This window comes from Cornus florida, unplaced genomic scaffold (assembly GCF_030987335.1).
Source record: "Cornus florida cultivar Cherokee Brave unplaced genomic scaffold, ASM3098733v1 CherokeeBrave_3.0.0_Hap2_Chr10, whole genome shotgun sequence".
Classification (NCBI taxonomy): Eukaryota; Viridiplantae; Streptophyta; class Magnoliopsida; order Cornales; family Cornaceae; genus Cornus; species Cornus florida.
This window is the reverse complement of record NW_026775580.1, coordinates 112511906-112537761: the sequence shown is the minus strand read 5'-3', so window position 1 is coordinate 112537761 and position 25856 is coordinate 112511906. Positions and strand designations below refer to the sequence as shown.

The 25856-nt window shown below is 32.6% G+C and overlaps 2 protein-coding genes and 1 non-coding gene across 3 annotated transcripts; 2 read left to right on the top strand and 1 right to left on the bottom strand.

Moving 5' to 3' along the window:
• Positions 1–3616: 3616 nt before the first annotated feature.
• Positions 3617–7921, top strand: LOC132277232 (protein PGR). The gene is made up of 5 exons (XM_059779016.1): positions 3617–3937; positions 4088–4201; positions 5775–5997; positions 6854–7102; positions 7717–7921. The coding sequence occupies exons 1-5, from the start codon at positions 3792–3794 to the stop codon at positions 7846–7848; spliced, it is 864 nt and encodes a 287-aa protein (XP_059634999.1). The 5' UTR covers positions 3617–3791; the 3' UTR covers positions 7849–7921.
• A 1608-nt stretch (positions 7922–9529) lies between these two features.
• Positions 9530–16624, bottom strand: LOC132277230 (palmitoyl-acyl carrier protein thioesterase, chloroplastic). The gene is made up of 7 exons (XM_059779015.1): positions 16362–16624; positions 14734–15255; positions 14408–14541; positions 12430–12543; positions 11835–12006; positions 11663–11731; positions 9530–10156 (listed from the first exon to the last, which is right to left on the bottom strand). The coding sequence occupies exons 2-7, from the start codon at positions 15235–15237 to the stop codon at positions 9887–9889; spliced, it is 1263 nt and encodes a 420-aa protein (XP_059634998.1). The 5' UTR covers positions 15238–15255; positions 16362–16624; the 3' UTR covers positions 9530–9886.
• Positions 14075–14146, top strand: TRNAS-ACU (transfer RNA serine (anticodon ACU)). The gene has a single exon. It is a non-coding gene; the product is annotated as a tRNA-Ser (tRNA).
• Positions 16625–25856: the final 9232 nt, after the last annotated feature.

Sequence of the window (25856 nt, the reverse complement as noted above, 5' to 3'; positions counted from 1 at the left end):
CACCACCAATATAAAATAATAATAATAATAATTTTTTTTTTTTTTTTTTTTTTTTGAAATAGCCACATAACTGTACGACACCTTAACCACTACCACCACACCCAAACACCACCAAAACCACCACCACTACACCCAAACATCACAATAGAAGAAAATTAATTTTGAGCACTGGTTGTAAAGTTCGCGACTCAGTACACAAACATAACATGAATTGAAGGCGTGATTTTAGGACCATTTGAAGCTTGTGTAGTTTGTCATTCATAAAACAATTATAAAGATCTTAGAAAATGTAAAACTACTTTCAGATAACATTTTTTAAAAATTGTCAAGCAAGCAAATTTTTGTACAAATTTATAATTTTTTGTTCTCCAAAAATAAAAAACTGTTCTTAAAAGACCCTTGAATTTTCAATTTTTCTTTTCTTTCCCAAATTCTCTATGCCCTTCATTTTCACATCCCCTCTATTTCCACTTATAGTTTCTCCTCCCAATCTGTCTTCAAAGGAAACGCATAGAGTGAGAATTATAAAAATCTTTTTGTCTCATTATTATTCTGGTCGTACAACTAAAATAAATTTCTGGATCCCACTGACCACAAACATATAATTGTATCCTAGCAATTTTCTTTTGAACTTAGCCCAAATTAGAACGTTAACTTTTGAATTTGGCATGTGCCATATTTAGGTATGGCAAAAATTTCCACTCGAGTGGGACATCTCGTCCCGCCCAATTTCATGCGTTTGAAATAATTTTAGAGAATCGATTATATAGATAGAGATTATTTTAAAAAACTTGGCGGTTTTGGGGGGGCTTGTCCTGTCCCGCCTCATCCCTAATATATTATAAATTTATTAAATTACCATCACATACTATGATATATTACTAAATTATGTTAAATACACACACACACACACACACAACATGAAGCCCTGGCTCTCATTTTGTTTTGTGTTTTAAGCCTTGTGAAAGAAAAAAAAAAAAAAAAATCACGAATAGGGATTGCAAAAATTCTCACCTCGGCGGGACCCGTCCCGTTTGGGGCGGTTTTGGAGAACCGATTGTATAAACGAGGATGGAAATGATGACTACTTTGAAAAACCCAACAGGTTTTGAGATGATTATGGAAGATGAAAAAAATTAAACAAGAATAAAAATGGAGAATGAAATCCCCACACCATTATCATCCTAATTATATTACACAATTTATTTATGGTAGCAAGCGAAGTATGAAGTTATTAACTTATAAACTTATTATGATCTTTCAATTTTGACTTTTCCAAAACCATTCGTGGGCCAAAATAGTGAGCTGCTGGAAATTGGGTCTGAACTCTTATTGAGTGAGTCCAGATCCAATTAGAATTTGTATTATCAGTTTGTCATCCAGTCTACGTTATTAAGTTTCTTATGATATGTCCGAATGTATAAAATTAGTATCTTGAAATTAGAATTTAATTTAATTTAATTTTTTTTACTTTAATACAACAAAACATTGCATTAGCTTATCCCACAGGGTTGAAAATGAGAGCTTATAGTTAGTATAAAATTTTGAATTGAGTATTCTAGATCAATTTCTGAACTAGAAAAAGAGCAAAATGTTGGAGATGGGATTTGAATTCGTCACTTGAGGTGGGTTGAAATCTAACAAAAAGCAAGTAGTCAAGCAGATGGTACACCTATTTGGCACAAAATGAATGTGGTGAAACTTGCTTAGATTATTGAATTTGATTTGAAGGGACATATATTATTAGTAAATTATTAGTCTAAAATTCAAAAACTCTGAAAATGGGCCAATCGCGAAAAGTTTATCCCAGAAAAATCTTCAAGTGAAAGAAATTGATTTGCCAACAGAGGATGTGAAGAATCACATTCTACCAAACCTAACAAATGGCCTTATGAAGGGCAATCTGGGAAGAGCATTAAGTGTGTATTTTCCCTTGAAAGACGACACCATGGCATGAATAGGCAATGCAGAATCATTAATCATAGAACAAAATGTACATAAAAAACACAGAAGCTAAAGCCTATACTTGAGGAACCAAGTCATCACCGCTTTTACTTTCATCTTACAGAGGAGCCCAGCCTTTTAATGTTGTCCTATTAATTGTAATTTTGATGATGAATAAACACTTTTTCTTTTCTTTCTGAAACACCATTGAAGAAGCACTAGATTTCCAAAACTAGTTACATGTTTGTTCTATGATTAATGATTCTACATTGTTGATTTAATTTCACAATCAAACATTCCCAATTTTGTAAATCTTCATTTATACCCTGTAGAATAATATTAGACGTGCACCTTGGGCCTTGGCAACTGAACTCAACTCGATCCTAATCCATTTTTTTGTAAGCTTGGACAACTATTTTTATATATTAGGATTGAATGGGTTAAAAATTCTCAATCAAAATTTAATTAGGTTTCTAATATAATTTTCATATATGTTTTTATTTTAAATATATACATATATTATTCAAATTATGATTATATTTTTTCTTTTCAACTTACTTTATTTTTAGTCTGTGTTTAACTTGCATGTGTCATATTATTTGAGTGGTTGGATTACTTTCCGTGTCCGAGAGCTAGTGTTAGAACCTAACACTCTCCCTTCTTCTAATCTTACTTGCAAACCTCAATTTAAAACTAAAAAAATGAATTAAACTTAAATTAATTAACTAGGATTCCAGGTTGAATTATAATTATGTTAGAATGGAACATTTTTCACATATGGGATCCTAAATTATTATTTACTTTACTTAAACCGGATATATATCCAAACTTGGATATATTTTGTTCCCGGGAAAATTATCAAAAAAAAGGAATTTTGTAACAGACGAGAATGCATGAGGTGGGTCCTCCACAAGCCACCATACACACATAAATTATTGCGCGGATTATTGCTGAAGTCTGTAGAGTCACCTAGGGGCCAGGGCCGGTCCTGACAAAATCTTAAGAGTAGCCTAGGCAAGCTTAAATGTGAGGCTCTTAATTATTAAAATAAACACTAACATATATATGAAATAATAAAGGGTATATTCAATTTTGAATTTAATTATCAAATTATTAAGGACTAATTTTGAATGAGATGTGAACTAAAGAGTCCTAAGTTTTTATTTTATTTTTATTTGGGCCTATCACTCATGAAAAGGGGTTTAAGTTTTTTTTCTTTTTATTTGGGCCTATCATTCATAGTAAGGGGCCTAAGTTTTTTTTTTTTTTTTTTAACCTGCCACTAATGGTCCTAAAAATTTTGAGGCCCTAGGGTCACCTTGGGACAGGGCCGGCCCTGGAGTCACCTAAGGAGGTTACTGAAATCGGTATATGGAAAACAACACTGAAAAGCGCAAAAAAAAATTGGAGAGAAACATTGAGAGAGCAATAATAATAATAATATATAACATTAAATAAAAAATTGTAGATTATAATTTTTATTTAATTTATTTAATTAACATATAATCAATTCAAATTTATTTAATTAACATATAATCAATTCAAATTTATTTATGAAATTTTCAATTTTATATAACTTAGCATCAAGTAATTGAAAAAACAAATAAAAACTCTAATGATTTCTTTATTATTCATCTGAAGAAAATGCAACCAAATCATTTCTAAGGAAATTAATAAAATTCAACCACCAAAGGGACAAATTTGAACAGGACTAGAACCCTAGGGGTTCGAGTTGAAATAACGAAAGTCGAACTCTGACTTGCGCATATGAGAGAGCACAAGAAGTTTTACTTCGTTGCCATCTTCTACCTCCGAACACTCTAATTAGACCAGACCTGAGGGTAAAAATGGAACAAGTGTTATTCCAGCCGATAGTCGCTGCGTTAATTTCATCCGCAATCGCCATTAGAGCTTATAAAAGGAAGTCTCTTAACTTATCGGGAGCATTTACGGGGTTTGTAGTTATGGCGATTCACATCGGTGTCAATTACAGGTCCGTTTTATAGATAACAATATGTAGGTATCTATGTATTCAAATATGCATGTGTATATGTATCATTCAAATTGCAGTCCTCTTGGTTACATCACACACACATACATAAATGTTGTTTTTATATTTATTTGTGTTGATTATTGGATTTAGGATCGGAGCTATGTTGCTTGTTTTCTTTTTCTCTTCATCCAAGCTTACGAAATTCGGGGAGGAGAAAAAGCGAATCGTTGACGCTGATTTCAAAGAGGGAGGTCAACGCAATTGGTACTAATCTCTCTACTTTCTCTCTCTGACAGTGTAGACCAGTGGCTTAGTGCTCACACACACATGCACTCATGTGTGTTTATGTGGTATATGCAATATGCCTAAGTATGTAATGGAAATAGGTGATCTTTCTTGACAATTCAAAGTTGTTTCACATTTAATGCCAACTATTAGAAGAAGTAAAATTGTTAATATAGTAGGCTGGACTGTGCTTTAATTTTCTGTCAATTGCTGTTTGGAATGCTAGAGCACATTAGCATGTTGCTGGTCTTTAATATTGTCACCGTACTGATGTTTAGAGTGCTTGTTCTGAATTTATATTATTTATCTAGAAGTGCACATGCATTGTGGTTGAAATTCTTTAATTGCACATACAAGGGAATTGTGGGACTGGTGTTTTTTCAGAATCAAATCAATAAGCTTGGCCCTGAAAAAATCAATAATAATTCAATCAAGGCAAGAGGGTTGGTTTTGGTGTTGAATTTGGTTATTGATTTGATTCTGAAAAAATCAATAAGCCTGGCCCTGAAAACCAATTATTGTTATGTTTTTAAATTTTTCCAAATTAACAATGTAAATCCTTAATATTTTGAAGGGTTAATATTGGAACTTCAAGAGGGATGTTCATTAAATGCCTTGCCCATGAAAATTCTGAACCATGGGAGTAAACTTATATTAGTTTTCAGTTTCTCCATGCTTTATTTTATTGTGATTAACATTTATATAGGTCAGTGCATCTTATTCAATGCATTTAGAGTACATATTTGTGTTTTTGGAGAAATAAACATTTAGTAATAGTATAGCTGAGCAATATGATAGAGCATATGGATTGACTCAAACTATGGTCTTAAATAGAGCGGAATGGAAACATAGGATTCATGTGGTCAACCCCAAGTAGTTGGGGAAAAAGGCTTAGCATTGAATGTTTTTACTCGTGGAACAAATTTGACAGCTGCTACTGTTTAAGTTCCTACACTCTGACATGATCTTGCTTGTATGGGGATGAATTAGAAATCTCAACAGTGTAGTTCCTTGCTCTATCCTGATAAATGTATCAAACTATTAACTTTTTTTCTGGAAATTATTTTTTGAAAAAATAGTACATAAAACACTATATGATGAATTTGGTTAGTATGTTGGCAATGGATTGCTTAAGCACATGGTTTTAAGCCTGAAGGATAATCTAGTCAGCACCCAGCTACTGAACATATATAATCGAAAACATAACGTGGTTAATCTAAATATAGTAGGTGATATGGCATTTAATAGAAAAGAGTTGAGACAGAGAATTTATGTGGCCAACCCCATTCACGTGGGATCAAGGCAAGGATGATGATGATGATAACTTGGTTAATCTGTTAACTGAATCCACTCATACTTTTCCTAACCTTTGATCAGACTTGCATGCACACAATAATAATTAATGTGCCTTTCATATGTGATTGGACCAGCATGCATACGCTGCTAATGGCCCATACATATGTGATTAGACCGATCATAGCTTATTAAAAGCTGTCTTATCATTATTGCTTACTTCTGATTTATTGTTCTCTGATTCTCTCTTTGTTTTCAGGATACAAGTTATGAGCAATAGTGGCATTGCTACTCTTTTAGTCATGATTGTTTGGAAGTTGACAGGATTCCAGGACAAGTGCTTGGACTCAAAAGAATCAAGTCTTGTAACATCTCTTATTGGTGGTATTATTGGTCACTATTGCTGCTGCAATGGAGATACTTGGTCGTCAGAGCTTGGGATACTTAGTGATTCACAACCTCGACTAATCACAACCTTCGAGGTAAATATTCTTTTGCTTTGATATCATCTGATTTTCTTAGTCCCATTCTTCAACTAACTAAGCAACCAGTTGAGGTGAGCAAAGTATATGCCTTTGACTGTCTGGTGTCTATTTGACTAAGGTTGCCTGGATATAGCTGCATATAATTCTCATCATCCCTGATGCTGACCCCAAATAGTTAGGAAAAGGATTTGTTAAGTTTAGTTTAGTTGTACCACTCCTGGTCTTGTTGCTGCTGCTTCTTTTTTTCTTTTCTTTTTTCCTCTATAAATTTCATTGAATAGCATTTTTCCAGTGCTTTTACCTCACTTGGTCGAAGCATTTGATGGATTCCGCTTGCACTTGTAGCTACAAATGGAGCTTGAGAGCAATCTTAATGTTTCACAATTAAATTGTACCAATGTCATTATGGAGTGAAGAATGTATACACCACAAGCATTGAATATTTCCATATGTTATGTAGCATACTACATTATTATTTTAAAAAATAAGTCCTATTTATTAGTTGAAAGGCCTTCTCTAATGACAGACTGTTTCTTCTGCATTCACCATTTTGGCCTCTCATTTTCTTCATAACTACTAACTACTTTGCATTTCAATGGTTAATGATCAGTGCTGTTAAAAATTGCTTCTGTACAACTTCAACAAAAGGAATTCAATCTTGGTATTTTCTTTTACATTTTTAAATATTATGGTGGATAGAGGGCTCAAGTGGTAAGTCACTTGGCCTTGGTGCCTCATGAAGTATCTGGTCTAAGGTTTGACTCCTTTAACTAGGAAAAAAAGAACACGATATTATATTAATTCTTAAATCCATAGAGATTGTGGCCTAATTTGTTTCTATTATGGTTGTCAGCCAGTCAGGAAGGGCACAAATGGTGGTGTAACGAAAGCAGGACTTCTAGCTGCTGCCGCAGCAGGCAGTGTCATTGGACTGACATTTGTTCTCTTAGGATTTCTTACAACGAAATGCACATATGATGTAGGTCTGAAGCAGCTATTGGTAATACCACTTTCTGCCATGGCCGGGCTGTGTGGAAGTGTCATAGATTCCCTGTTGGGAGCAACACTACAATTCAGTGGATTTTGCCGTGTACGTAATAAGGTAAGTTCCATAGCTTCCTAAATTAATTTAGGTTAATGCATTTTGCAGCCCATGATGGATTTCATCATTGCTACACTAATTTAAGGGCTCATTTTAAGCCATTGGTTGTGGGCTCAATTGATATTCCCCAACACTCTCACCCCGCCCCAAATTTCGGAGGAGTTTGGTGATTCTTTGTAAAGATTGCTTAAGAATACCGTGTGTTTTCCTTACAATGTCTCTAGTTTATAAATTTAGTTTAGTCGTCAAACTTGTCTAAAACATAACAAATACCTGCTTACATGACTGATAAATGAACAATTGTAATGCGTTATCACTGAATTGATTTTATGAGAGATTATAACCTGGATAACCTAAATTCTGGATACGTGTTTAAAGAGTATAAAAAGAGAACTTCATCACACAGTTAATAACTATTTTTTGAAAAAAGAAAAGGGAAAAAAGAACTAGATGAATTGATACAATATGGGATGACACTGGTACACTTCTTTGTCATTGCAATCCAATCTACATTTATATATGTATTGTGGTAGAGGGCTAAATATATGAATGGTTAAGAATAGGATGATCTTAATTTAGGTTTTTAAACCCAGGGACTTCTATTATTTGTGCAGGTTGTTGGGAAACCAGGACCAACTGTGAGGAAGATTTCGGGCTTTAGCATTCTTGACAACAATGCTGTGAACCTTGTGTCAGTATTACTGACAGCAGTTCTGACTTCCATTGCCTGCTTGTACATTTTTTGAAATCCATTTCTCCAGCTGATTAATGTTGTATCAGATTATACGGTTCAAATCTGCGTTCTTGCAATTTCGTGTACCTTTATTAGTATCTAGTTATCTCAATAAAATCCAAATAAGGCATGCTCTGAGGTGGTTTATGGTTCAGGATTTAAAATTGCAGCATGCTAATAATGGCATTCGGATAAACAACAACTCAGCCTTTTTGAAAAATATTTTGTGTTTTCTGATATTTGGTTGTCATAAAATATTTACAAAGAAAAAAAATATTAAAACTTAAAGAAAATAACTTATTCATTAATTTTTGATAAGTTATTTTACATGTTTCACTTATGAATTCGACCTAAATTTTGATCTAAACTTTCGTCAAATATTGAATATATATATATATATATATATATATATATATATATATATAATAATAATAATTTACTAGAAGTGGCAGCCCATGTGGGGTTTATTGTGCGGACCACCACATCTAACGGTTTAGAAGTGGCAGCCATGACTGTCACTAGCTTATCCTTCTTCTTTTTCTATGGAAAACAAGTACTTGCACTCAATTTCGCGGAAGGAGCGGCAAGGAACAAAACAGATCTGATTGTACAATACTCCGTAATATTATTGTGGTAACGATGTTTAGGCAATCGCTACCATTTTTTTTTCTTTCACGCAATCACTACCATTCAACAGTCCAAAAATGGGAAAATTTGAGGGTATGAATAAAATAAAATAAAATAAATAAGTGAAAGATGGATAAAGATCAATAAACATTTTTTATTTAACACCCTATGCTCTCATGATTATCATGATGAACTATATTTAAGGGCGTCAACACAAAAGAACATCTACGGGTGTTTAGGGGTGGGATTTGGGTGGGGGTAATTAATTCGATTTTGGTCGAAAATTTTATGTGCATGAGCAAGGTATTGGAATCATGGGATTGGGATTGGGTTTAAATTTTAAAATCCGGATTTATTTTGGTAGGAATGTAGGATTTTGACAAGGATTACAATCCGAAGAACCGGAACACAATAAAATATATATTTTAATATTTTTAATGTTATACCCTGTTTTTGTAAAATAAAGTTAAAACTAGGTGATTTAATATTTAATTATTTATATTAATTGGATTTTAGTTATGAAACAATATAAAAAAGAGTATATGGTTTTTAATTATTTTCAAATTCTAGTTAAGAAAATTTTCATGAAGTCAACAAGTTTTAATCACCGAAGTCTTTAAAAAACCTTATTTGGTGGCTGCGGTTCTAAGTTCTCACAGTTTTCTTTTCTTTTTTGCCGAAATTTCTGTTTCTGTAATATTTATTTATTAGTAATATGATCTTTAGGTCGATCTACATGTGACATTTGTTTTGATGGTGCACTTGGTTTTATCCTGTACCCATCTTCTTATTTTGAAGATTACAAAGATTAGTTTTGGGTAATATACAAAAGGGACTTCAAAAACAATAAGAGAATATATTACAAAACAGGCGAGAGAGAGAGAGAGTCTGCACGTCTAACACAAACAGGCTTCCATATAATGATTTGCTAAACACACAGTTGGAAGCATTTTCTAAAAGCAAAAGCAATTTATTTTATTTATTTACGTTTTGGGCAAGCCATTTCTGAAATAAAAAACAATTGATGTTTCCTGCAAGCAAATAGATGGATCACACACCACGGGCTCTTACCCAACTATAAGAGAGACATATTTCATTATAATTGTCAAAGAATTGCCTAAAAAGGAAACTTGAAAATTGAAAAGAAAAACATAGAGCTGCCACCTTAAAGAAGACAAAGGATCTGGCAGAGAAAGGCGAGAGAGAGCTCAGGAGCTACTTACAAAGGGCTCACAACTTTATCCTTTTTCTCCAAAAAAAATAATAAAAATAAAGAAAGAAAGAAGAAATTAAAAAAGAAAAGAAAAAAACATAGATCAGAAGGAATATATAAAGAAGAAACATATATGAATCCAATAACACTATGATTATACAGTCGACAAATAACAACTGGACTACTTCCACCACAAGCTAAAACTTGAACACTAAGCGCTTTCTGCCGGAAGCTGACTGATGCTCCCAAGGCTGTTGGCAAACTTGGGCCTCCACTCTGTCCTTCCCTTTACAATCTCAGCCCCACTCTCCAGTCGAAGCAAATGCTGGCACTCAACATATCCAGTATCAAGCAAATTACCGATGCCAGTGCCTGATACAGCAGTGAGAGACTGCAACACACTATCCCTCCCGCACTCCTTCCTGTACTCTAAAGTCATGCTCGAAAGCTCGTGACCCTCCAAGATAGGCAGCGGTGCGCTCTGCAACAACCCAAAATGTCTTCCAATTAGATGGCAATAAACTTTTAACAAATGACAAAAAAAAATGCCACAAAGATCCAGAAGAAAGTACAAAACGAATCTAAAACTGGCATAAAATACAAACATCAATCAATTCATTCTTCAGGTAACAGAACAAACAAGCACAACAATATGTCACTAATTGAACTGCATAAATGATAAATCAACACTCACTATATTATGACCTCCAAGCAAATTTTGATCAAATGTGTTCAAATGGTGGGTGACAATGCTATTTTTTGTTGTCCACAAACAATATAAGTTGCAACATCAAAAGTCTCAAATTATTACTGCATTTCCATTGCCTTTATGTTATTCTTCCATTATTTCCATCTCTTTTACTTACTTCTACATTTCCAGAATATTTTTTTTCCCGGTATAAATTTCCATTTTGCCACATTTGGCACAAACCTGTGAAAGGGTTAGTGGGTCAATCAAACTCCTTATATTCATATGAGTAGCACTTGGATGAGCAGCCTGAGTAACTCATTATTGCATATTAAATCCTAAGAGAATCCTAGATAGTGTAGAACAAATGAGATTTCTAAAAGAATTCAGCTCAAGTACATAATATTGCATATTAAACAGCAATTTGGGATGGTACTAGAACCTTCCATTCCACCACAAATCCTATGAAGAGTTCAAGAAATGACATTATAGAAGGTAACACAAAATTACCTGCTTCACAATGACAAAATATGAAGCACGTATACAATTGCTTTGCACAAATGCATACAAACAAGCCAGCATTATCCTTGCAACAATTAAGATAGAGATCCAGCCCAACTTTCACTGTTGGGGGCCGGCTCCCAGCTTAATCAAATTACAACCAGAATGATCCCAGTAACTAAAGTTACCCCAACCAGTCTGATTCAGTCAAACACTTAACAAAACCCAATTACTGGGAAAAATAAATAAAAAATAAAAAAACACTTTTGGGTTTTAGGTTGCAGTTTTAGTGCCATATTCAACTTAACAACTTATTACAATGAAAGGAAATGTATACAGAAATACTACCAAGGCTCTAGTCTAGTGGTATCTCCTCCACATGAGAGGTTGAGGGTTCAAGTCCTCCCTTCAATAAAATAGTATGTGTGTGTGTGTGGTGTGTTCATCTTACCTACCAAAACAATTTATATCTTTCTATAAATATATGCGACAAATACACAGCATCATTCTTTCTGTCAACAAAAGAACATACCATCCCTTGGTACTGCCAAGTGTTACCTCTTTTTGTAGTTCTATAAAGTTTTTCGGCAAAGCAATAAAGGACCAGTATGATGAATCATGGGATTTTACAGATTTGGGTAGTTGTATAGATACTGAGCGGGCCGCTCAGGGTAAGCTGAGGTTCCAGTCAGCTTCAGAATCCGTCACAGTGCATATTTTATGAGCAGTTGCAAGTAAGAAAATCAATTGAAAGTGGAAACAAATGGATAACAAAACAAAAATCAGTAAAAATATTACCTCAAGAATCCAACCAATGTATTTCACATTGTTAACATGCTGGTTGACATCTAAATCACTCCATCTTGGCTGCAAATTTAAATAAACAAGTCATCATAAGAAAGCAAAAGTAGAAGCAAAACAGTTATGGCACATAAAATATAAAACATTATTCATAATTAAAGAGCCTTACAGTTAAACCAGTACGAACACAATCTGCTCTGCTGTCATCAAGTTTTGGTAATTTTTTGCTGTCCTCTTCCACCACAGGAGGTGAATCCACAAAGTAAGGCCCTATTTCCCCTCGGACTTCATCTGGCATTTTAGATAACCTCCGTGTCGTTTTATTCATCATAACCCATACACTGCAATTTATCCAACCATAGAATAATAAAAACTTTAGTCAATTCCTCCAGACAAGTCATTCAGATTCATCTTCAGAATATGATACCGCAACATGCCAAAAGTTTATGGCATGCCATGCCCTCAAGAATATCTCTTCCAAGCCTAAGAAAATCAGAAACTCTTAAATAGAAAACTTTTAGACAATTGTAAGTCCTTTTTATGGTTAATTACTCGTGCTATCTATCACTATTTAGATATACCCAAATAAGATTGTATCAGTTTAAATGGCAAATAAAACAGACTAATATGTGCACCACTTCAAATGCAGTAATCATGCCTATGCAACGTGGGTAAAAGTGACATGATAATTGAGAATGAATTGAATAAAGAAGAAGTTATGAGATCATGGGATATTAATGAGCTTAAACAAAAACATTTCCAACCTGGAAGCTCTTGTTAAAATGTCCCCCGTTTTGCAGTCACGGAGAAGCCAATCACGACGCATACCATTCTTTCCTGATGCAGCTACCCAGGTGTCTACTTGAACAACATCACCCCTGCAAGAGAAGAAGGAACAAAAGAATAGCTCAAACCATCAATCACTAACAACAGTTATCGGCTACATTCTGTAATCAGCTAAAATATTAGAGTAAATAAAATCTTGATATAAAAAATAATGACATGAAAACCCAAAACCAAAACAACCCACTTTTTTCTGACAACTGTATAGTGATTCCATTTGGTTCAAATGGCATTGTTCATAACCTCTTTCGACAAACAAATTTATTAAAAAGAGTACCAAACGGTAAGTAACCTGAGAAGCTCAAGTATGCAGAACTCAAGCATCTACAAGGAAAAAAGAATAACTACCCTTTAAACTTCCCGAAAATCCAAGAGCAACAAGTAAGAGGTTCACCTCCTGCTTCCAGCAAACAGCCAAAAAAAAAAACTAGTGTTTGTCTTATGGATTGACATCTCTTCCCGATTTAACAAAAAATGGTTCCTTTCCTCATACAGAAGCTTTTAGGATTTGATTTTCTGTTTATTTTGGTGATAATGACGATGTGAACATGACATCAATAGACTTGTGTGCTACACAGCTATGTAAGAGCACGGTAGACTGATGTGACATCCGTATGACATCAAAGATGCCTTCCTATTTTGAATAGGTGTTTTTTTTTTTTTTCCCAACAACAAATCAATGCACTTTAGATTTTGGATTGTATATGCTTGTGTTCTCCCTGTCATTTCATACTCCCAAACAAGTTCAGCAAAGAATATTAATTTTAAATGATGTAAAAAATAATAATAATAATAAAAAACACATTAATTGCAACTTAAATTTGTATGCGTTTGTTTTCTATACCTGACTTTTTGCTATATTTGTAAAGAGAGCCCCTCTATTTTGTATTCTACCCCTGAATTTGCCAAGAAGGAAGATATGAAGTTAATGAGACATGAGCCTATTAGGCCCTCAATCATGAATGGCAACCATGCCAATCAGGAGTGCAGACCTCATTTTTGAAGCCCAGCACCAATTTTGTGCCATAAACAGCCTTGTGCTTTCCAGTGCTTTGCATCAAGTAATACTTTCACAGTTGTAATGCTCCAGCCATACTAGTTTAGACAAACATTAACACGCCTATCTTAACCATACCACATTGGACAATTTGAGCTGCTAACTAATGGGGTTGAGCCATATAATCAATGCTAAGGATAAGATATAAATGTTGTGTCTGATACAAGGAAAACAAGATTGGCTAAACAATCTCTTCTTCTTCTTGTGAGACAAGAACATTTATTACCATCCTCAGTTTCTCTGGTGTTAAATTCCAGTTCATAATAGTCATGTTTTTGGCACCAGTTACCCATGTCTGCTTCTCATTAAGCTAATGAAATAAGCTTCGCATTTGCAATAATCATCTTAGGTTATGTCACCCCGTTAGGATCTAAATGTTGGGGGTTTGGCAAAGCCTCTACTAGACTACAAGCATCAGCAATCCTCAATTACCTTATTAAAAAATATATCTACATGTAACTTGAATTTAATATAGAAAGAACAAGAGCCGGCTTCCTTATGGGAGTTCTTCCTCAGTAGCTCAGTGGTAGAGCGGTCAGCTACTAACTGACTGGTCGTAGATTCAAATCCTACTCGGGGAGAATCAATAGTTATCGCTTTTCTGGCCTGGCGACCCGTCCTTTGACTGTCTATCTAAGCTAGCAGAATTGTGGGACATCAAAAGTGGGAAGTTGATTGTTGGTTTTTATTCCTATCTCGTATAGGTGAACTTGGTTTGTTCAATTCTTTCTGTCACACAATAAATTCCTAGAAAAATGAAGCTATCAAGGCCAAATAAAAAGATATGATTATCATTTCATGTAGTAAAAGGATAAAACTAGGTATACTAGTCTGTAGCTTACCAAGTCGGATAGCGATCAACCATAACCTGCATTTTCGTTACCACCCATATCAGGTTCTTTTTGCACATCTCTGGAGTCGAACCGAAGCCATCACCCAAGAGTCCCGCAGTCTTTACATGGTTAAGAGCCGTTTCCTGCAGAATGAGCTTGATATTGAGATGAAGTAAACAAATTTTACATATTGATGAAGAAATGACAAAAACCAATAAGTCATGTCTCATGTGCATTTAAGCTTTTAACATTGTGGTTTATTCTTTATCGGCTACATTATAAAAGAAGATCAACATCTCCAAACTATAAAATGCAAAATGAAGGCATGTTTATACCTGCAAATGATTCATCAATGTCTCTATAGATGCAGTCCGATCAGCCCCTATCTCATATGATCTGATTGAGAAGTTCTGACGGAAAACAAGACCATCCTGAACAATTCTCCCCAAACCAAATGGGTCAATGAGCATGTCAGGCCGCCTCGGCTTCCAATCAAGCATCATCCATTGCTTCTCAGCTGCTAAGAAAATAGTTGTTATAGCAGCAAGGAGCATGCTCCAGTCTGGCAATTGGTTGATAAAAGTCCTGGGGGGAGGTGATGATGTCTCATCCCCACTCTTGAGGCCTTCCATTACACCAACTTTGGTACCATTTATCTTGGGTGGGGCTTGTGCACTGGCCTTAACCTGCAAACTCCCAGAAGGTGCAGATTTCGACTTAACCCGTCGTGCATCTACATTTGCTGGTACACCTCCAAGCTTGCTGGAGGTCTTCGCACCAGATTCGGGTGGCGGAGAAGCAACAGGGAAGAATGATGAAGTAGCAGCAGTGGCAACCATGATGAGAATATATACCCACTGGGTCAATTAAACCCAATCAAATGTTAAAGCACGGTTTGGGTTATATCTGTTCTTGGCAGATTGAAACTTGCAAATAAGTGATGCAAATTGTGAAATATTCACCAAATTTTTTTTTCAAAGAGTAACATATTGTTTCTGGAAGGCATGAAATTACCAAATCAGGATACTTTGAATTTCTAATTTAAGCAATTGAATATCAATATAATTACAGCAAACAACAATTTTTCACTTCCTTCAACCCATTCAGCCGTCAAAAATAAGACCCCAAAAGGGTTCATATATGCCAAAGAGACTACTTTAAGGGGGTTATAAAATACACATGTATTACAGACCTTCTTTTAAGAGTATTAAAAGGAAAAAGAGTATATACTATTTTGTAAAGATCAATGCTTTGTTAATGTAAGAAAATAGCAATGATAATCGAAATTTTAAATCTTAGATTTTCACATTTGTGACATTTTTAAACACAAATCTCACACCAACTCAGCCTAATAAGATTAATTAGAAAACATACAATTTAAGACAATAACTTCCTCTGTTTTTTTTGGTTTATTGGCAACCGAAAGAGAAAAAATCGTAAATTAGGGAAGGAAAAAGAGAGAGAGAGAGAGAGAGAGAGAGAGAAGAAAAGAAAAGAAAAGAAGAAGCAATATCCTAAAAGAAAGAAGAGAAAAGGAGAGAAATTTTAAAACATTAACAATTTAAAGAACCATAAATTTCAAAAATCACAAATGAACCTAAAGTTCAAGCATATATCACAACGAAATGGTTCAACCAAGCATCATAAAACAGACAAACAACAATGACCAAACGAATTAAACAAGAAACAAAAACATAGAAATGCTTTCATGCACATAAATTCCAACATGCAACAGATTTAGAGCAGATCTGAGCACTCAACAACAAAAACCAAATGATAGATCACGTAACATTTCAGTTCAGAGACAAAAACCAAACATTCAACACCTCTTCCATTCCATCGCAAAATTACAACGACACCAAAGACAAATACAAAAAATTCGAAGCAAGACCTGACTTGGATCATAGAACTCAGATCAGACTATAATAAAATATAATATTCAAAAATGAAAAATAAAATATACCTTTTTCAGCTCAGCAGAATGTAGAAAGCATCAAACAAATTCAAACATATATACACAAATGAAATGTAATCAGATTCTTCGTAGTTTGATCTGCAAGCACTCCCTTTTTCTCGTTACTTCTAGGGTTTGCGATCAAGTGTTGTATTTTGCCGTTTTATTTTATTTTTGTGTTTCGTATTTCCGAAAGCTGAAATTTTTGGAAGAGAGAGAGAGAGAGAGAGAGAGTTGGGGCCAGCGGTTTTTGGGTGGTATGGATTTGGCGTTAATCGACTATTCTTATAGTATCCACCTGGCCTCCCGCCTCTCGTTTCCAAGTCCCAATTTTTATTCTTGTTTTTTCCTCTTATTGACGTAAATGCCCTCCCTTCTATTTAAAATTTTTTTTTCCCGTAACATGCAATATTTACAAACAAAATTTATTGAATAATTCTTTTATTTATTTTAATATCTTGACTTTAAGATCATGCAGTATTACTCAAAATAAATAATGGGATTTTGACTTCAACATCCAAAATGAATCATATCCCAATTGTAAAATCAATACAATTATATATATACAATAAATTTCTCTATCCCAATTGAAAACGCTTAAAGCATTTCCAATCGTTGTGTGTGTATCTATATATATTTGTAAATCTAACGTGTCATAATAGATTTATATAAAAAAATTAAATTATTTATTTTTAGTTCAAGTGATTATTTTATACCTTTGTGTAAAAATATATCCCCAATAATAACCAACCAACTATGTGTCATGTCAAACCCTATGTAACTTTTACAAACTTACTTAATATATAAGCTCAAACGATTGTTTTATACCTTTTGTGTAAAAATAGATCATCAATAACAACCAATCATGTGTCATGTCAAGTCCCGTATAACTTTTACAAACTTACTTAATATATAGTTAATTCTTTAATGGAATGAGAAAGAGGGAAGAGAAAGGAAATATGCTGAGAGCATCTTCAACGGTATATTAAAATTGCAAAATATACACTGTCACCTATGATGTGTTAATTTTTTCTATCTCCAGTAGTATAAATTGCCACATCACCAATGTGTAAAAAGGTTGTGCATTTTACACAATCTTTTTACATTGCAAAATCAACATATTTCCTTTTTCATCCATCTTTCTCATTTCAACCATATATTAAGTATGTTTGTAAAGGTTTGTAAAAGTTATGTGGGTCCTGGCATGACACATGATTGATTGTTATTGGGAGATATATTTTTACACAAAATGTATAAAACAATCGTTGGAGCTAAAATTAAATAATTTAAATTTTTTTGTGTAAATTCATCATGACACATCAGATTTACACAAAAATATATACACAACGGTTGAAGATGCTCTAACATGACTGTATAAAAGGTGATGTAAAATACAAAACAAATGTTAAGATTGCTCTAAAGATAAAAAATAAAAATAAAAAATAAAATAAAATTACACATCACTGATGACAATGTATATTTTACATATAAGGATATCTTAACATACTGTTGGAGATGCTTTTAACATTTTCCTTTTAAAGTTCTCTGAATTTTCTTTCCTTTTTCCATTTCAACTTCTTAAAATTTTTGTACATGCATATTTGAATAATTTACTTCTTCTTCATCTTTTGTATTTTATATTTGTTATGTTATACATATATATATTGCACCCGCGCCCCCTAACTTGAATTCCTTACTATAAATATCTTTTGTTTATAAATTGATAGCAAATATAGTAATGTAATACTTCAGTTATGCCCCATTAAAACAATTTGTGTCTTGCATATTAACATGTCCCAATAAGAGGTTGACACATCTTTTAAACTTAAAAAGATACAAAACATGGGTGATACCCATTTTTTAGGATTAAACCCAACAAATCTATTTTTTTTTCCTCTCTTTGCTCCCATCTGTGTATCTCACTCACATATTCATCTGCATTTTTTTTTCTTTCCTTTAGCCGCCAATCATTCGACCGTAGAATTGAGTGAAAAAAGAAATAACTTTCATGTATAGCATACATAAAAATAATTGAAATAGATTTTGAAAAGGGCAAAATAGAAAAGGAATAACTTTCATAAATAGCATGCATAAAAAAATAGTTAAGGTAGGCTTTGAAAAGGGCAGAATAGAAATGGTTAGTTCAGTTTTTTTAAGAATAGTTTTCTATTTTAAGAAAATTTAAAATAACATAAAAAAGTAGGAAAGACAATTTTCCATGCGTTCTTATCTAGAAACAGAATTAAAAGAAGATATATTCAAAGTTGAGTAATTTTAAAACTATTTCAATTTTTTTTTTTTTTTTTATATGATTCTAAAAAATTGCCTGGAACTATTTCAGAATTAAAAGAATTTTTATTATTCTAAAAAGTGGAGGTCTCAGTAGGGAATATTAGAATCTGAAATGATTGGCAGCCAGAGCTAAGAGAAAAGAAAGTTATGGATGAGCATGTGAGTGAGATAAATAGATGGGAGCAAAGAGGGGGCAAAAAAAAAAAAAAAAAAAAAAAAAATTGTCCTGTTTAAACCTAAAAAATAGGTATAACCCATGTTTTGTATTTTTTAAAGTTTAAAAGAGGTGTCAACCTCTTATTGAGACACGTTAGTATATAGGACACAATCTGTCCTGATGGGACAGGACTGGAGCATTATTGTGATTGTTTATTTTATTTGATAATTATTTTTTTTAATACTTAAATCATATCTAACGATCAGTAGTAAGGACAAAAATAATAATTTAAATTATTGTTTAAATTTTAAATTATACTAAATTCATACTTTTATTGACGTTACTCTGATTGCAGCAATCTTATTTGTTGATGACAGTTTATATTTCATTTATGTTTGTTCCTTAACTAAAGGAGTGGAGCACCAATAATGGTTATTTTTTTCTCATTTGGGTTGTAAAGTGTAAAATATAAATATAATTTGGAAAGATATAATATACACTTATGTACATAATTTTTTATACTTGTCAAAAGCCTAGACAAATTTCATTTGCAGCTTGGAAATTACAATTAAAATTCTTTTGGGGTTAATAATATACTCACGAACGTAAGTATACTGTAAATCTCATGTATTATTTACTGAAAAAAAATAAATCTTAAACATTTTACTAAAAACATTAAATTACAATGAGTGGTTAAAACCGAGGTCACCAATCCAAAGTCGTCTTGTTTACAAATGAAACAAAAGGATTCAACTATAAACTACTGATGATATTGCTTGGAACCCATCATGTTTGGAAAAGAATCCAAATATAATCCAGTACATTAAAAAATTGTATTTTCAACTCTCAAAAACAGTTGATGGGCAAGTCAAAATGGGTCAACTCTAGTTATCTTTGTTAATATAGATAGTAACAATGATTTTCATGTTAAAAGAAAAGGAAAGTTAATGTTATTGTTTTAATAAGGTTGTATTTGTTTTAATAAGGTTGTATTCTGAAAATCAAAGTTAATATTAGATAATAACAAAGTAAATTGTGCTTTAATTTGTACAATAATAATTAGTCACAAATAGTGCATGTGGATATTAACTATAAACAATATATATATATATATATATATGAGCGGAGTAAGGATTTTATTTCAAAGAGGAATAATGCACTTATTGAAAAAAAATTCAATAAATATGACAAATATAATATTTTTAAATCAAAAGACAAACAAGAAAAAAAGTAGTTGTAAAATAATATGCTAAATAAGTATCGTAAAAAATATATACTTAAAAATATAAGAATCAAAATATTGATTAATAATATTTTAATTAAATACAACTACAAATGTCATCGATAAAAAGAAAGAAATGAAAAAAATGGAACAATACATAATTATACAAAAGTGGAAAACAAAATTTCAAAAAGGAAACAACAATTAGAAAAGGAAAAATATTTGGTGTACCCTAAGAATGGGGATATACGTAACTTTTTTTTTTTTTTTTTTTAAGGAAATTAGAGGAATTTAAAAATTTTAGGAGGCACTATTTAAAATTACTATATAAGTATATGTATATAGCAAAAATATGTACCTATGTATAGTAGGTTGAAATAAGGACAGGGGCACGTGCCCCCTTCGGACCTTAATTGGTTCCGCCCTATATATATATATATATATATATATATATATATATGTTCCCAAAAAGACAACATTGATTTGTCAGGGGAATTCTTTATTCTCGAGTAGGAAAAACTTTCATTAGATGTATTTATACTCCTATATATTATATAATTAATTTTGAAAATGATAGATGCACTTTTTTTCTTTTTGTTAACATAAAAAGATAAATATATCTTTAATACTTTATTTATTTATTTATGTGTTAGAAACACTTGTGTTCATTTTAAGAATGAAGTGTATCCGATTAAAAAGGAGCAGGGGTGTAGGTAGTAGGCTCCTTCTTAAATATTACTCCTTTCATTTCAAAAATAATAGTGCCGCTTTTGAAGAATCATGTCAGTTTAATTTGTGAGAGTCATGATTATTCAGAAGTGATACTTTTTTATGGAACAAAGAGAGTATCTTATTTCAATTATTTGGATTTTGACAACATGAACTTTATTTCCTATCTATTTACCCCAAAAAAAGAAAAAGAAAAAAAAACTTTATTTCCTATCTAATGTCAATGGTTTTGTTCACACTAAGACGTGTTATTCTTGCTTTTCGGTGGTGTAATGTCATATCATTCTTACTGGGTAAAATTGATTTTCTAGAGGATATTGAAAAGCAAAAACTTTCATCATTATATATATATATATATATATTGGTATGATGGGTAGAAAAGGTAATATATAATTAAAATAATTAAGTACATGCAGGAAAAGGAAAATAAAGAAAGAACGACGAAAAGCGCTAAAAGATACATGCATTGCTAGCCAACGCCTAACTGCTTAGACTTGAAGGCGGCTTGGTGGTCAATTTGACCCCGTATATATGATTTATGGCCCCTCCTGGAAAAAAGTAATGGTACAAGTAGTTCAACAATTTGTCATCCATTCTTGACAAAGATGTATGATATACTTGTATTTGTCATCTATACATTTCATATAATTAAATTAAAATAATAATAATAATAATAATGAAGCTGAATTTGCCTCTATACTTATAATAAAATAATAATAAATAACATCGTCTGAACTCTTCATTACACAATTAGTGGATGAGTGGAAATCTTCTACAGTACTTTTCACCACCAGGTGGGTTGAAGAGTATCCAAGTTACTGTTAAATAGACTCCATCTGATTATTGTTCCAAACTGTGTTGTGTGTCATTGCCGTGTGTGTCCATATTTATAAGAAACTCTTATAGATTTGTCAGTGAAGTTGGTGCACGTGAATGGTGACAATATATAGTTATTTAAAGAATTTGATTACCCTAGTAATTTGACCAACGTATTAATAATAATTTAATTATTAATCATGTTTGAATAGACTTGCAAAACTGAATTTAATTTGAAACAATTACTAATTATGTGGACTTAAATATTTAATATATTCTTGATGTAAGGTTATTGTCCATGTGGTATGTTTTTATTTGAAGGAGACCTCTTTCCATTTGTCTAACCAATGCGACTGTCCTCTCTAATGTTCTTCAAAATTTGCAATCATATCATGATTTTGTGATGATATATGGTTTATATATATATATGTGGCCGTTGCATTAAATCAACCTGTTACCAAATTAAAATCTATTTATGTGACGCAAATTAATGTGATTGACAGATGGAACACAACCAACTTGGCTTCTCATTGAATCTCCTCAATCCTTTTCAGGTACTACTACACCAGAATACAAGTATGTGAAGCTGCATGGACTTGAAGATTGATGTGGTTAGGTAATGGTTTGTTGAACCATAAGCATAATATAGCGTGATGGATTGGCATTATTATATACATGTGTGTATGTATATATTAATTGTTGTACATATATAATCCGTGGTTTTTGTGATCACGTTGTTAGCCGACAATACAAATTTTTGAAAGATTATCTGAGGGTGACCGTGCAGGTGGTGTTGATAATTCAACTAAAAATATGGATATTCAGATGGACTTAATAAATTAATTGAATAGATTTAAATCAACTTCCATTTTGGAAGTAACCGTGTTCTAGTTGTTCATCCACGTTGAATCAATTTCATGTCTCATCGAGTCCATTATTGAATTTGTGGTTGTTGGGTCATTGTTATGATTATTACTAGACCTTGGACTTGTGCTATCTTCACACATGATAAGGGACTTGAAACACTTTTTAATAACCTAAGTGGTTTTTAGTCGATTCGGAGTAACGCTGTCTAACTTCACTTGTTAATATCATTACAAAAGCATGTTCGGTTACATGAAATTAGAAAAAATTTTGGTTCAAAGTTACAGAAAGTTAAACTAAAATTTTCAGCAGTTTCCGCAATTTCAATTCTAAGACTTTATTTTTATACTACCGAACATAGCTTAACTACATTTACAAATTAAAACAAAATATGTAATGTTGTATGATGACATTTCAAAAAAGTTGTATAATGAACTATGACAATAGATAAAAAAAAATTAAAAAAAAAAAAAAAAAAAGACCTTGTAAGAACATTAAATTTAGTGAAAAAGGGTGAGCCGAAAATGATAATTAGTTTTGGACTAAGAACTAACTAATAAGTAAGTAAATGAGTCAGGTTTGCGTTAAATTTTTTTTTTTTTTTTTAACTTGTGTATTAGGTTATCAGCTAGTAACTGGAAACAAAGAAAATTTCTCCAAAATTTTCTCGCGAATGAATGTTATTTTTTTCATTTTGACGAGAAGTGCCAGTGAATCAAAACGGTGAGCTGAAAAAAAGGGCTAGAGAATTTCTCAAGCGGGACATGGAATTGCTTCACAGGTTATTCAAGTACTGACTGACGATATATATTAATGAAACTGCTTCACAAGTTATTTGAGTCATTGGATGTTTAATGGGATTACGTATACTTCAGCAAAAGTTAAATAAAGCCTTATATTTAATGCAGTGGTTGTGTAGGTGATGGATAGGAAAGTCCACAAAAATTAAGAATGAGAACTTGCAAACGCATTACCTAGGAGCTAGGGCAGCGTAATTATACAGGCCATAGCTAGGCACAATAAATACCGACGGAGAAAGTTTATAATATCAGTACCACATGTAAGCTTACATGTTATAAATCCTTTTAGGGGAACTGGAATTTTGATTCGAAGATGACATGCATTTCATACAATATATTATTTTATGATTGTTAGGGATGCTCGGCTCTAATCGAGTCATTTGTTGCCAATGAATGCATCGAATGGCCACAAATGACTCAATTAGATTCGAAATATGAATACATCGATCAAAAAACCTCAAATGACTGATTGGTTGCAAAAGCATCTCTATATATCACTTTTCCGGTGAGTGATGAATAGGCTTTCTTCGTGATAGTGTATATGTGTGTGTATTATATGTATAAACTCTCTGATATGAAGATACATAGATAAGAGATGAAGAATTGCTATATATAATGTGAACTCTATGGCCTTGTCCGTTGACATATGACGGTGAATTAGACATGGTGTGACAACTAACAAACTTTCGATCCACAAATATGGGTACATGAAGAATTGGCGCTCATTGCTCAAGGACCAACCAGTTTGGCCTATCTTATTGTCTACTAACATGTTAATGTGCACTCATTAATGACATATATCATCTGTTAATTCGGCCATATAAATGTTTAGACTCGTGTCAAATTTTCATACTTTCTTGGAAAATATTGATGAGTATGATCACAAGTTGCTTTTCATGGCTGTGCTTTTGCTTCATAATTCTTCCATTTAATTAATTGTAGGATAAAGTGAAGCAACACTCCTGAGATTTGTCAAAAGGACATTTTAAGAAAAATTTGTCTATTTTGGAACAATAACATTCAAGTTTGATACAGTTACCAAATATACCCCAATAGTAATAAAATGACAATTTTACCCTTTGACTTTTATATTAACTAATTTGAATGTTGAAATGACCTTTCTACCCATAATCATATCTTTCATTCTCTCCTCTCCTTTCTGTTTTCTCTTGGATGATGGCGACGACGAGCTAGGCTTTGGATGATGGCGGTCCGCGAGCAAGGACGGCCAGAGAGAAAAATCCGGCGGTGATGGCTTGATTGTTTTGTAAATGGGTTGCCCATTTTTTTTTGGCTTTGTAATTAATTGGTGGTGAGGGGAGAAAATAAATTGCCGGGTGGTTGTTGGGTGGAGATGGTGGCAGTGGTTTGGGGGTGGGTATGGCAGTGATTGTGGATTTTGGTGTGTGGTGGTGGAGCCGGAATCTGGTTGTAGGATTGGGTGTTGGGGATAATTTGGTCATTTAAGTATTTTGATATTTTATAATTAAAATTAATAAAATAGTGAAGGTGTAAAATGGACTTTTTATATGTTTCAACGCTCTGTTTGGATGACAAATTTTACAAGGGGGTGTAATTGTCCTAAAATAGACAAACTTTTAGGCAAATCTCGTGTTGATGTATTTTACCCTAATTTCAAAGTTCAATGACTTTTCAGCTCTAATTCTGCAACCCAATTCGAGATGTCTTGGGCTTTACAAAACAAGCCCATCCCATCTAGGCTCTAGCCCATAGACATTAGTATGGAAAAAGTTTATCACTGGCCTGTTGTTTTGGGTCCAATGACGACTAGTTTAGGCTGTTGAAATAAATGAGGACCCCATTTATTAATATATTACATCGAAAAATTATTAAATAATTATGGTATTGATACTTTAATTTAATTCAAACTCTTCGATAAAAAAAATAACTCCACAAGAGTATATTAATATATTATAAAAAAATCTCAATATCGATTTGAATTGAATCGATTCAACACGTGTCAAATGGTACACGATCTTTTTATTAATTTTCCTATTTGAAGGGATGTTACTCAATGCCCAGTAACGTAGTTGGTATAGTATCAACTCCATGAATGAGCAAAAAATATATATATATATATATATATATATATATTTATTTTTAGAACATTCCAAAAACACAAAGATCGCATGTATCTTACAATGGTTCCCCGGCACCATACCAAACGTTCTTAGCCATACAATACACATGTTTCCAGCAATTCACATGTCACTGTTAAATGTTACAAGCCTTTGATAAAAATCATGGTCATTAACTAACTGTAAATTTTTTATTTTACACAACATTATTAGCGAGGACTTCAAGGAAATAAAATTAGAATAATCAATAACAATAATTTAATTACAAAATGCATGATTTGTCGTTTGAGAATTTTCACTTCACTTTTTCAATTCTTATATTTCTACTTGTTTGATGAAACAATCATAATTTAAAATTAAAACCTCATATATAAACGGACTAACTTAGTCAGTTGCACAAAAGACTAAAAATCAATCGTTCAATACTTTAATATGAGATGTAACAACCTACCGTGATCATATATTAAAGCATCTCACATTGACTAAGATAGTTAGAATAACACGACTCTTTAAATACATAATGTA